At 44.5% G+C, this 14,292-nt stretch overlaps 1 protein-coding gene across 3 annotated transcripts in view; it reads right to left on the reverse strand.

The window, feature by feature from the left end:
- The window catches only part of palm1a (paralemmin 1a), a 515,885-nt gene that overhangs the window by 129,773 nt on the left and 371,820 nt on the right, over positions 1–14,292 (reverse strand). For all 3 annotated transcript variants that reach the window (XM_041204285.1, XM_041204287.1, XM_041204284.1), the window contains one exon: positions 9,978–10,058. In XM_041204285.1, coding sequence (XP_041060219.1) covers positions 9,978–10,058 — 81 coding nt within the window. The remainder of the gene's footprint in view (positions 1–9,977; positions 10,059–14,292) is intronic.

Consider the following 14,292-nt stretch of genomic DNA (forward strand, 5'->3'; position numbering starts at 1 on the left):
TCACTGAAGGGATACAGTTGGCCATTTTTATTATTGAAAACATTGTCGAATTGGGCAGGTAACCAGCTCTGATTGAGAAGTAATTCAGTAACAATGAAAAGGTGTTTCTTGACTCCAAGACTACTTACCTTCTGCCATCAGAGGGATCCACCAAGCTCAGTAGCTTTGGAATGATTCTCTGTCAGCTGCTAACAGCAGATGCTGTATAATCCCATCTACCGGCACCATTTCAGAATTGGAAAATACTAAAAGCTCACAACAGATCCATCGATATCTGACAGGAGTCACGGAGGCTGAGCTTTTGGATTGCAGTGAATGACCTCCACCCAAAATTTAAATCCGTCTTTTCTTTCTTAGGCCTGTGAATTGTTTTCTGTTTTTGTTTCAGGTTTCCATTATTTGAAGTTGTTTCTCTTAATCTCCATTTTGGAAATGTTGTGGCTCTTTGGCACTTCCCTTTATTGTATGTGTTCCAAATGTTGTTAAGACTGTTCTGAAAGACTTTAACTTAAAAAGGAAGGTTTACAGAGAAGCAGATAGCCGTGAAGCATTACACAATGAGCACAGTCTGATTATTGTTTTAGTGGGATGCCTAAGGGGATTTCAGGAATCTTGGCTCTGTACTGTAAGCAGCAGAGTATACATCTGTTCCATTTACTCACAGAGAAATCTCACCTCTGCATCAATGAAAAGCCAAACAATAACAATTAAGTTTCCAAAATTGTTACTGTGACCAAGCCGTAGTAGTATTCGTGACCTATGGTGTCTCAAGGGGACGGTAATATTGTGATTATGTTTTTGGATGGCAGGCGAGTTCAAATCCCACCATAAGTGTCTGTGGTAATCTGATGTGTAACGTACCTTTATGAAGAATGTGATAATGGAAGATCACATGATCTTAATATCCAGTAGCAGAGTAGCACGGACTACCTTAGTAGTCAGTAGTCAGTAATCTAGAGTTAGAGTCAGTAATGTAGAGACAGGGTTTGAGTTGTAAGCACACAAGTGTAGCTGCTGAGTTCCTTTGTAAATACATAGAATATGCTCTATATAAGAGCTGTCTGCTGATCTACTCTGTCTATGGTGCCAACTTGGCCATCCCGAAACAAGTGTGCAAACAGGATCCATTAGTCCAATTAAACTAGTGACCAGGTACCAACAGTGTCCATGTTCAGTTTTTAAAAATCTGAGATTAAGGAGCTGTTATCCATAAAAGTGACCATGAATGGTTCAAGATGATGGCCCACCAGCACTTTCTCTGAGCAACTAGAGCTGCGCAATAATCACTGACCTTGACAGTGACACTCACATGCTGAGAATGAAGAGTGATTAGATAAAAAAAAGCCTCACCTGAGGAAATCCAACATGATCAGACACTGTTTAAATTCATTCTTGGGAATGGACGTTGTTGGCAAGGCTAGAGTTTGTTTCCCATTTCTAGCTGCACTTACACAGCTGTGACTTGGTAGGGCTTTTCACAGGACAGTTTAGAGTGTGTGGAATATTCTGCTCTTGCTGGTGTGACAAGCTTGGAGGTGGGAAGGGCATGTAATCAGGCAGGCTGGTGGCATACCCAAATCCCGCTGCCCTCCCCCCTCTGCCCGTATTAAGCTCTGGGTGGGAAAGCCCATGGCCGACCCTCCCACCCTGCCACCAATTGAGGCTTGTTGCTCGGTGGGCCTTCCAGAAAAAAGGGGCAGCTTGGGTCTCTTGCCAGCTCTCAGGCTGGCAGGCGAGACCCCCAATGGCCCAACAAGATTCTGCCCATGGTGTGGGATGGGAGTCACAAATAGACTTGACTAAATAAGGATGGCAGATTAACTTCTCTGAAGGACACTAGTGAACCAGTTGGGATTTTATGAGAAGCAAAATCTTCACGATCATTTTCTATGATTTTTAGATAAGGAATTCAAATCTCCAAATTACTGCCGTGGCATCTGAACTCATGTTTTGTCTTTGAAGTGTAGTGGGCATCCAACCTGTATCGGCACGTCTTTGGCTGATGGGGATGGGGGAGAGGGGTGTGGTGGGACAATGAAAGGTGGGGCTGGCTGATTTTCTTTTGGGAAAAGTGGTCAGTTAATCTATAAATGGCTGAAACCATTTGATCCCGACCCCTTTGTTTAAAGGTCAATTGCACTGGGCTACAAGTCCAACCTTGGACTATCTGAGGCATTGAAAGCACACTGGGAACATTCCCACAATCCAAGGATTGGCCTGGAGTCTTTAGTAATTAGTAACTAATTTCCAGGACACTGCTGCGAGCACCCCAGGAGAAAACTCCGAGGAGCATTAAAAGTTTTGGTTTTCCTTTTTTTGGCACTGAATGCACTGTGAAATGACTGGTTTACTGGAGATGGGATAAGGAGGCTGCTTGAATGATTGTTGCCTTGTCAGTCAATTGGGCAATGAGTCGGCTTGCTTAGTTTCGCATGAAAGATGGGGGGTGGTGGGGGGGCACCATGAGAACGTGGTCAGTAACTAATCGTGAGCAGGGCATTTGGAGGCAAGATGTCAAGTGATGAAAGCTCCAGGAATATATCCAGAGTTGGCAGCCATTCCAGTTACACAAATTAACATCTGACAGTTATCCTGGAGATCAGGAGGTGAGATTAATTGGAATTCTGGCAGTTGATTCCACACACCACACACCCCCCCACTCACACACACCCTCCCACACACACACCTCATACACACACCCACTCACACACACACCCACTCACACATCCACTCACACACCGCCACTCACACACACACACACACACACACACACACCCCCACTCACACCCCTACTCTCACACCCTCACACACCCACACACACACCCTCTCTGACACACCCACTCACACATCCACACCCACACACACATCCACCCACACATACACCCGCACTCACACACCCACACACACCTCAACTCACACATCCTCACACACCCCCACCCATGCACGCACACATACACCCACACACACGCCCACCCACATTCTCTCACACACACACCCACACCTACCCACCCACACACACACACACCCACCCACCCACACACTCACACACATATTCACACACACACACACCCCCCCCATACACCCCCACACACACCCACACATATACCCACCCACGCACACACGCACGCACACAGGGCAGGATTTTTCAGTTGGCGTGTGGGGGTGGGCCCAACATGCTGACACGTAAAATGACGTGCGGTCTCACTGTATTTCGTTTGGAGGGCGCACATGATATTTAAATGGCTTATTAAGGCCATAAAGGAATTAATTAATGTAATTGTTAATGCTGCCCATCCAACCTTATGGTTGACGGGCAGGCGAAAAGGCCAAGCAGCCTTCATGTTTTTTAGGAAACTTCATCCACAAGCAAGATGAGGTTTCCTAAAGCTTTTATAATTAAATTTAAAAATTTTCCGAAATATATAAACATGTCCCATCTCATGTGACACAGTCTCATTCCCTTGGGCAGCACCGTGAAAGAGCGCTAGACCCGATTCTTCCCCCCCCCCCCCCCCACCCGCACAGGTAGCGCTGAGTGCTATGGCTCATGTCTTACGCTGGGCGGGCCTTAATTGGCCCACCTGTGTAAAATGGCGGCGCGGAGCCAATGCGGGTGGCAGCGATTGCTCCCGCCAAGTCCGCCAGCCAACTGAAAAATTCAGGCCACACACACTAATTTACTAAATGGATGTTTGAGGGGACTTTGCCAGTGGTGCTGATCCTGGTGCATGCTGTGATGTGGACCAGGAAATTGAGCATCCCTTCCCTCCAGTTTTACCCTTTATTTAAAAGTCTTGAGCTGTCTAGTGCATGTCCACAGTTTGCAGATAACTTATAGCACACTTCAATGTACCTTCAAAATATGTTTCACTCTGTCCATCTGCTTGGCTTAAATCATTACAATTGATCAAGTTGACTTGGCTCAAAAGTATAGGTACATATCCTTCGATTGCAAACCAGTAAAAAGATCTGGAAAACTAACAATCATGAAGCCCAGAACCACACAAAACCAACCAATTTGCTCCTCAAATTGTTTTACAAAACTAATCATAGGATCCACCTGCTGTGCCAGAACATAACGCACAAACAATGCCTTCTGCCTTCTAGCTGTTTCCATAGGCAACCAGCTAGCTGCTAGCAAAAACATCAGGAACACAGAAAAAAAACTAAATCATGTTGCAAATAGAAAAAACTTCCTTGTACAATTTGCCATTCAAAATTGTCCAATAAGGTAGCTCTTTGAGGCCTAGTGTCTTTTAGGGCCTAGACTAGGGCTCTGGTTTTATCCCACCAACTCTCACCTCTACCCGCTAAGTACAGAAGTTGAAATGCAATGGGGGAATTAATCCAGTCCTTTTTTGTCCTGATGTAACCCACTAACTTCAAACTGCAGGTGGCAACAACCCAGGCCTAAGATTGGAGAAGTCCCCTTCAAACACTGCAGATTGCAGCTGGATCTGCTATTTTAACCTGGGCCTGAGTGAGGTGGAAAGGGCCACAATGATGGTTTTGTTGTTGGGTTAACCATCAAGGGAGCTGCAGTGAGGGTCTGAAGAGAAAGCTAAGTTTACCATTTTTATTTAAGTTTCTTTGTGGGCCACGAGGAGCAGGAATTGTCTTCCACGGCCCATGATGAAACCCTAGGCTCCCCAAGTCAGGTTTCTCCCTCCTCCTCTGGTCTATTTACCTAACTAATAGGAACCATTCCAGTGGGCTCTAGTCATTGCTGAATTCCCATCTGGCCGGCTGGGCAAACAATGATTTGAATTGAAGTCAGGTCTGATTATCTAAGTAAATCCAGGGGGAGATATCTTTCTGGGTCTCAACACTTGTTGCTCACACGACTTGTCATATTGACTGAAACAGTCCCATGACAAAACCATACTCTTGAATTTTGCTAATTGCTTGGGATCTTCTGTTGTATCCCTGCTTCTGCCATTCCTGGGACCAGTGGATGCATATTTTCAGTGCTGCACAATACCTGAAGTGAGTTATATCTCTTTGGTTTGTCTGAATCTCCTTCTATTCTTCCTCTTTGAGATGCAGTGATGCATGCTGGAGCTCGATCAGTTCCTGACGGAGGCAGAGATCGCATCATGTCAAAGGTCAGTGTCTTTATAGGTGACACGATGTCCATAAGATCTTCTGGCTTCAATCACCTGAGGGAGTCGTAGAGGAATTTTCCAGATTTTCTTTTGCATTAGTGGCCTCTCCCAAGAAATTACATATGGCATCTGGGAGGTAGGAGGTGTTTGGCTATTATGCCTCTGGCATCATGGATATGGAGCAGGTTTGATGGTGCATCTGGCCTTTTCCTGCTCTTCATTTCTGTATATTTGAGGAATATGGGGCAGAATGTTACCCCCATCAGGGGGGGAAGTGCAGGAGCAGGCGTGTGCAGGCACACCTCCTATCGGCGCCCCCGATTGGGGGTGCCCTGCCATTTTACATGGGTGGGCCAATTAAGGTCTGCCCAGCGTGACGTCCGCAAGGAAGTGCTATGCAGTCCCTGCAAGGGCTGGGGAGGGGAGGGGGGCGGAATTCCCTGAGCTGGGAGTGCGCTCTTTCGCACATGCGTATGAAAGAGCGCACTCATCTCCCTGAGGCTAAGTGCTGCCTCAGGGAGATTGGCACCAAATTTAAAAATGTTAAATATAGAAAAATAAAATCTCCATGACGTGCTTCCTCATGTGACACTTTTAAGCTTTTATTAAATTTTTAAAAGCCAACATGAAACCTCATCCTGCCCATGGATGAGGTTTCATGCTTTTTCTGAAATCCCCCAGGACTCCCGGCCTTCAATTAGTTTTTAAATGGCCTCAATTGGCTGTTGACAGGTTGGCGGGTGCACAGCTGATTCGGCTGCACCCCTGCTGACCTGAAAATTGAAATGATGCGGGGGGACGTCGGGAGTTCCACATCATCCTGTGTCATTTTACGCAACGGTGAGCTGGCCTTGCCCCTCGCCCTCAATATCCTGCCAATGATGTGATAGTAGTAATGTCACTGGACTAGTAATCCAGGGGCTGAGGCTAATGCTCTGGGGACATTGGTTCAAAACCTGCCATGGCAGCTGACAGAATTTAAATTCAATTAATAAATCTGGAATATAAAGCTAGTCCCAGTAATAGTGACCATAAAAACTGTCATTGATGTTATAAAACCCCATGTGGATCTTCTAGTTTCAATGGTGGATAAGTTGATTTTCAGGCGCTTTTTAAACATGGCTTCTGGATATGATAGTGGGCACACAAAATCCAGCCTGCCCCACTGCGCAAAACATTGGGAAACCCCTGAATGCACAATTACTTAGGCCAACAGTGTGCCATTTGGCATGAATTCTCACCAGACTCTGGGCTGGGAAATTATCCCAGTTCTCGCCCCCACCATGGGACTTAGATGTGGAAGGGAAAATTCCACCTTGTGATTTTTTTCTCCTGGGGGAGGATTCTCCCCTCATTGAAACAGTCCGTTGCCTGTGATTGGGCCACCACCTCGATGTCACGCTGGCCCGGCCAATTAATGGCCAATCAGCGTGAAATGCGCACTGGGAGCCTCAGCGCTGCCAGGGTGGGGGCGGGAGGAGAGCGAACGCTGAAGTTTGCGCGTGTGTGGGGGTGCACTCACTGAAAGCTCCCTGAAGGCACAGAACTGCTTCAGGGAGCTGAAGATCTTTAAAAACAAAATTTAAAATATTAAAAGTCCAGGAAAAATGTCCGCACAGCAGACTGATGCATCTTTCCATTGTGATTGTTAAAATCCTGCCCAAACATTTTTATTTAAATACAAATTAATGATGGAAACCTCATCCTGCCCGTGGATGAGGCTTTGCAAAAAACGCATAGGCCGCCTGGCCTATTAGCCTGCCCGCCAACCAAGCGATTGGGCGGACAGCAAGGAATACAAATTAATTAATTGCTTAAGGGCCTTAATAGGCCCCTTAATTGTTGGCAGGCATGTTGCCGCCTCTTGTGTGCCCATGCCAAGCGAAATATCGCGAGAGTGCGTGATGACATCGGGACGCTTGCCCGACGTCATCACACACTATTTTTCTCCTGTTTGGGTCGGGCGTGTGCCCACCCATGGGACGAAAAATTCTGCCCCTGGTTTTGCTTGTGGCAGTGCTCAGGAGATTAATCTAGCTTTTGGATACTCCAGGTCAATCCTGGAGAGTTGACAACCCTAGTTCTTCTCCATCCTGGTTAATACCAAGCAATTCAACATGGTGCACAGATTAAATGTGGCTACTTCTAGTCTGTAGGGTGCAGTGCTGCATCATGTGGTGCATCCCTGCACTGAGCCATCAGGGACTGGCTTTAAGTCGAATACTAAAAATGCCAAACATTTGCTGACACAAGTACACGTAAAAACCTGATTCATCTCAAGACATTCATCGATGACGATTGTAACTAGCTGTGCCTTTCCAAAACTGGTTTCAATTAAAGATCAATTCTTACTGGGACAAACAAGGTCTGGTCCAGTTTGGCTGCCATCAGCCCAGTTGTTGCATTTAGATGTATAGTTAATAATAGGTCAATGAGATGGCAATTAAATGAACGCTGTGGGCTGAATTTTCATCTCCAGGTTTGGAGCAAACCCAAGCTGGAATGGCCAAAGTGGAGGTATGCAGGACTGCAAATTTGATTTTCCCAAAGATTCCCACCATCCATCATTTCACCATGTCAGGAATTGTGGTGGCCATGGCCCAATGATCACTTAAAGCGACATTGGGTTTGCAATTTAAGTCCTTGCTGGAAATTCAAATTTCCCTGCCTTTGGTATTTTCATGTAGGTGGGTGAGTTCCTGAAGCTCATGGTTGATGAACCTTGGGGGAAGCCTGTCAATATTGCCTGCTGATCTGAGTGCATTAACCATTCTTGGGGCTCAGCCAAGCATTCATGAGGTTATCTGGCAACTGCATCCACATCAGCAGTTAGAGCTGATGGCCTGGCATTTGTTTTTCCACATGGCCTCATTCCATTTTCTTTCCTAAATACTTGCTGCACCCGCATAGAAACTTTTTTGTGATTCATGTACAAGGTCACCTAGGTCCCTCTGTGTTGCCACATTCTGCAGTCTCTCCATTTAAATAATAATCTGCTTTTCTGTTCTCCCCACCAAACTGGTCAACCTCATGTTTTTCCACATTATACTCCATCTGCTAATTTTTTCCCACTCACTAAACCCAACCCACATCCCAATGCAGACTCTTTGGCCAAAATTTTCCAGCCCTTCATGCCATCAGGATTTTCTGGTGTCACTGATTTGAATGGAGATTTCAGTGACTCACCAGCACTGTTGGGGTGGAACCAGCTGTGGGGGTGCTGGAAAATTCCAGCCCTTGTGTCCTCCTCACATCTTGCTTTCCTACCTATCTTTGTATTGTCAGCAAATTTGGCAACAATATACCGGGACCCTTCATTCAAGTCATTGCTATAGATTGTATATAGTCATGGCCTCAGCACTGATCCTTGTGGCACTTCACTTGTTAGTTTGCCAACCTGAGAATGACCCATTCATCCTAACTCTGTTTCCTATTAGTTAACCAATTCTCTCTGTGTTAACATATTACCCCAATACCATGAGCTCTTATCTTGTGTTGTAACTTTTTATGCAGCACCTTATGGAATGACTTTTGGAAATCCAAATACACTACATCTACTGGATCCCCTTTATCCACCTTGATTGTTACAGCCTTAAAAAATGCTGACAAATTAAACAAACCTGATTTTCCTTTTACAAAAGCATGTTGATCTGCTTGATTGTATTACCATTCCCTGCTACTATATCCTTAATAATGGTTTGCAGTATTTTCCCAATGAGAGATGTTCGGCAAACTGGCCTACAACTTCCTGCTTTCTGTCTCCCTCTTTTCTTGAATAGAGTTGTTACATTTGTGATTTTCCAATCCACTGGGACCTTTACGGAATCTAGGGAATTTTGGAAGATTACAACCAATGCATCCACTATCTCTGCAGCCACTTCTTTTAAGACTCTAGGATGTGGACCTTCAGGTCCAGGGGACTTATCAGTTTTAAATCCCATTAGTTTTTCTTTAGTGATCGTGATTATTTTAAGTTTCCCCCTCCTTTTAGTCACTTGATTTTCTACTATTAGAACCATAGAACCATAGAAAAGTTACAGGACAGAAGGAGGCCATTCGGCCCATCTTGTCCATGCCAGCCTGAGGACACCCAGGTGCCCTTTCTAACCCCATCTTCCTGCACCCGGCCCATAGCCCTGCAGCTTACAGAACTTAAGGTGCAGATCTAGGTACTTTTTAAAAGAATTTAGAGTTTCTGCCTCTACCACCAGCTTGGGCAATGAATTCCAGACACCCACTACCCTCTGCGTAAAAATGTTCTTCCTCATTTCTCCCCTACACCTTCTGCCACTTATCTTGAATCTATGGGATGCTTTTTGTATTTTCTACTGTGAAAATACTTGTTCAAAGTCTCTGCCATTTCCTTGTCTCCCATTATTAATTCCCCAGTCTCATCCTCTAAGGGACCAACGCTCACTTTTGCTTCCTTTTTGCATACTTGTGGAAGCTCTTGCTGTCTGTTTTTATATTTCTTGCTAGTTTACTCTCATATTCTAATCTCTCCCTCTATGTTTTTACTCATCCTTGGCTGATTTCTATAATTTTCCAAATATTTTGGCTGACAACTAATCTTTACAGCATATACATCTTTTCTTTCAATTTGATACCATCCTTAACTTCCTTAGTTAGCCACAGATGGTGTCTCCTTCTGATAGAGTCTTCCTTTCTTCTACATGAATAACCTCCACTCAGTTAGGCTTTCACAACAATTTGTGGCTTCATGCTCACGCAATCCAGCCAAGCAAGCACAGTAAATAGAGCAGAGTGTGATGAGATTTATCTGTCACTACTCTCAAGGCACTACCCGTGTTTGCCTTGAGACCAGGCTTAGTTATTAAACTAATTAGCATTCCTCTGTGAGAGGCGACATACCTTCAGGTGTTGGAGCTGCCGTCGCTCATCCTCCAGCTGTCGTTTTTTGTTCTCTATCTCCGTCTGCCGCTTCCTCTTCTCCTGAGAAAGAGATAGCAAGAACGGATCAGTTCAGAGCATTTCCTGAATAATTCTCCTTTCACTTACTCAGTCCCTGGCCTTTCTTGTTTTACAGTAACAGAACATTCCAAGTGGGGCTGTCGGAACGTACATTAGCTGTCCTATCTGCTGGATTCAAAATGTCTTGTGCTGTGTTGAATTCAGTGAATTATTAATTATGGATTTTCACAGAGGTGATGAATAGTTCAATGCAGTTCTTCAATTTTATGGTTTTGTTTCAGTCAAACATCACTAAAGCTAAAAAGGATAATGTCTGTTTTCAAAAATGATTATGGTAAATTCAAGTAACACTGACTGTTTAATTGGTTCTAACCAAAGCTGCTGTTGCCACTCTCCCTTGTCTCCCAACCCACCCCCCCATTTCCTCCCTTTCATCGATGGCTTGGGGCAGAAAGCCAGTGGATGACTCATTGGTTAAGAGGACCTGGCGACGGGGTGTTTAATTGGGAAAGGGTTTTGGGTGGGTGTGAGTATGCGATTATCATCAGCCACCCATCCCCCCAACCCTCGCCATTCTGTTGTCATCAGCTTGAGGCCCAGGCTACTCCTGGACCTCAGTTACATTATTTAGCTGACAGCTTTGGGCAAGTCAAACTCAAAAGGCCCAGAGTCTCTTTTCAAGCATCAAGGTGAATCATGGGCAGTGTGGTCGGAACGAGAGACATGGGAAGTTGTGATGCTGTGGTTAGTCAGTGCCGTTGTGCAAAGAAACCCAATGCTGCAGAGGTCCAGCTTTTCCTTTCCACCTGGCCGCACTAAGCAACATTTTTGACTTATCTTAGAGCGCCTCACCTCCTTCCCCACTGTCTTTTATTGAGTGGGGGTGACCTCAGGACAGTAAAGTTAGGCTCAGGATTCTGGGTTGTATGTATTGATGAGCCTCCAGCCTGAGTCGGGTGGGCATGTTAGCTACCAAGAAAGGGCCCGGTTAAGATGGTGGCAGGCAGGGAATCGAACAGGAATGACGCAGCAAACCTGTGTTCAATATCTTTAACTGTTATTCCTTTCCATTCCCACCAATTGGAATGGCTTAGAATTCCCTCCACCCTCTAACCACCTCCTCACTGCAGGGAAAGAGGTGGGTGACAGAGATTTGGATGAAAGATAGACAGGAGTATTTTTTGATTGGTGAGAAACTGTGGAGAAGCAAAGTGATTTGGACCTCTATTGCACAAATCATTAACAATTAGCAGCAGACAGGAAAAAACGGCAATCAAGATAGGTACTGGAATGTTGGCCTTTGTCTGAAAGGGACTGGAATACAAAGGGGAGGAAGTGATACTTTAGTTGCACTCCAGTTCTTGGCCCTCCACCTCAGCAAGGCCTTGGAAGGGGCGCAGTGCAGATTCACCGGAATGGCACTGGGAATTTGAGGATTATATTCTGAGGACAGGCTGCATGAACGTGGGCTTGTATTATCTTCTGTTTGGAAGATTGAAGGGTGATCGAATTGAGGTGATCAATACAAAAAAACGATTTACCCTGGTGGGAAAATTTAGAGCATGGAGGCAGTGGGCCAAATTTTCGTCTTTCATTCTGGAACCGCGAGTTGGGCCATTTCTCAACCTCGTGGTCCCAACTTCTAAATGTTAGCCCATTCACCTGGTATTTTAGTTTCCAGGTGTCAGGTGCAGCTGGAGTTGGGCTTCCCAAGGCAGCAATGGAAGTGGGTGGATGCAAAGCCAGCAGGTTAGAAGGCTTGCCTCCATTTATTTGGACATTTGCCCAATTCAATTCATGGTTGCAGGCCCTCTAGACCTCATATCTCACCACCCATTACCCCCACCAACCTCTCATGACCCCTCCATGCTCCCTCATATTTCTCATGCATCCTCCATTTACCCTTTGCATCCTCCATGCCAATGATACAATTGCTAGATTGCCTCATTATGAATGGTTGAGTTCTAAGACTCATTAATGAACCTCAGCCCAGCAGGTGTTTGTTTGCACAGTTGCAATGGAAACTACTATCTTTGTTTGATTGACAGTTTTATTAATACTTTGTAATAACTTGATCTTGCTTTGCAGTGGTTTTTCCTTGCCTGTGTGTTTATTTGCACATGATTAAAGGTTTCTGCAATGGGGGAATTTTACTGGCAGTGTTTGATTGACGGTTTATTACCTTGTATTTTATTACCTTGTACTTTCTTTCAAGTGGTTTTTCAATGCCTGCCTGTTTGTTTAGCCAGTATTAAATGTTTCTTCAATAAGATGTTCACTGGCTTGATTGGCAGTCTTATGAGAAAGTAAGAAAGGGGATATTTTACAATGGGAATAATAATTGCCTGATTTATAAAATTTCATTTCAATGATATCCCTAACTGCCCTCAAGAGCTGAATAACTTGCTGGCATTGCATTTAAGAGTCAACCACATTGCTGTGGGTCTGGAGTCACCAGGCCAGGTAAGGGCAGCAGATTTCCAAAGGGGTTTTTATGACAATTGTTTCATTAATAGACTTTTAATTCCAGACTTTTTATTAATTCAAATTTCACCACCTGCCATGGTGGGATTTGAAACCAGGTCCCCAGGGCATTTTCTTCGTCTCTGGAGTACTAATCCAATGACAATACCACTATGCCACCACCTCCCCCACATTGCAAGCTTCTGACCCCATTTGACCCTGATGTTGGTGTCCCCAAGCATGCGAGGAAAATTCTGCCCTTGGTACTGCAATGGGTGAGGTGTGGAGGGGGAGAAATTAGATTCTCCTTGGCTAGATGAATGGCCTTCCCTATCATCTTGGATCATGAATTTTTCAAAAGGTGGAACTTTTTATGAATTTGCACGTGACCATGATAATCATTCCAATTTAATGTATCCCTAGTTACCTTGTGATCTTTAAATTACATTCTGGAAATTGTGACCATACTATTACAGTTTTAATTAGCTGGCAGAACCAAAGGCACTGAGAATCTGCAGTTAATTCCAGATTTGAAAAGAGCTAACTTCAATAAAATGTTGGAAGAGTTAAAACAGGGGAAGTGGCTGACTTCATTGGTTTGGGATATGATGATGTCTAATCTGAATCTTAATGCCATGCCTTCACGAGCCAACTGAAACACATCAAACTCATGTACATCGCTAAATTAAGAAGGATGTAGCATTAGCCCAGGTGGCTGTCTGGTCATGAACAAGGACTAATAAGATTTGAACAAAAACATTTTCACAGATTAGCAATAGATAATTCTCCGGAAAACACAGGCAAGTACCGTACACAATTGAAGGAAACTAAGGTCGTTGTTAGATCTGTTAAAAGGTTAACAGGAAAAAAGAATCGTGCACAACTGTGGTAGCAATGAGAAGAACCTTTTTAACAATGTTAAGCATCAGAAAACAATCAAAGACTGTATCGTGTCATTAAGGGATTCAGTTAAGACTGATTAGAAGGAATTCTTAGAGTATGGCAGAGATGGTAATTGAATACTTTGCATCAGTATACTTTACTCTTCAAGATGATGCTCAACTAATAGCATTAAGCTGTGCTGTTAGAATTAAAATTGTTCATATTAAATTAGATGAGAACCTGAAATAGAAAACTATAAAAGAGATCAGGCTGCCGCTCTAGATGATAACTTCCAAGGTCCTTAAAGAAACAGGGAAGGGGCAATGCATGCCATTTGTCTGTATCTTTAATAGCTTGCTAGAGTTGGGAGCTGTTTCCTTCAGACTGGATGATTAACTAAGATTAATCATTTGCCATTAGGGAACCACCAATCGTGGGTGGCAGCTCTGTTATTATCTGGTCCTAGCACCATGCAGACATAGCATCGAGACAGTCAAGGTTAAACACAGGGGTAGAAGGGAGTGCTGGTGTGGCGGGTGCAGCAGGGAATGATTCCTGGTGAATGGCATAACTCCGTCAATCCCATTTTTGCCCACAGGTGTGTGAGGGCATGTGGGAATTGAACCCAAGCTCTGGTGGGATCTGCTATTGCTCAAGCCAGGTTTCACTGCCCAGACAACCCAATTCCAGTTCCAATGGGCAACCCAACCCCATCACATGGCCTGTCCATTTAAATCAATGCTATTAATTGTAACAATACAGATGCATTCTAACTGTAGGTACTTTATTGTGATGCATTGCAAATGTTGCTGATGTGTTTACTATAATGGTTGGGATTATGATCTCCCCTGAGTCTGTTGGTATGTAAATGCATTGGCTGGCAGGTTATTGAAATATATGGGCTGGGAAA

Source organism: Carcharodon carcharias, chromosome 14, assembly GCF_017639515.1.
Source record: "Carcharodon carcharias isolate sCarCar2 chromosome 14, sCarCar2.pri, whole genome shotgun sequence".
Lineage (NCBI taxonomy): Eukaryota > Metazoa > Chordata > Chondrichthyes > Lamniformes > Lamnidae > Carcharodon > Carcharodon carcharias.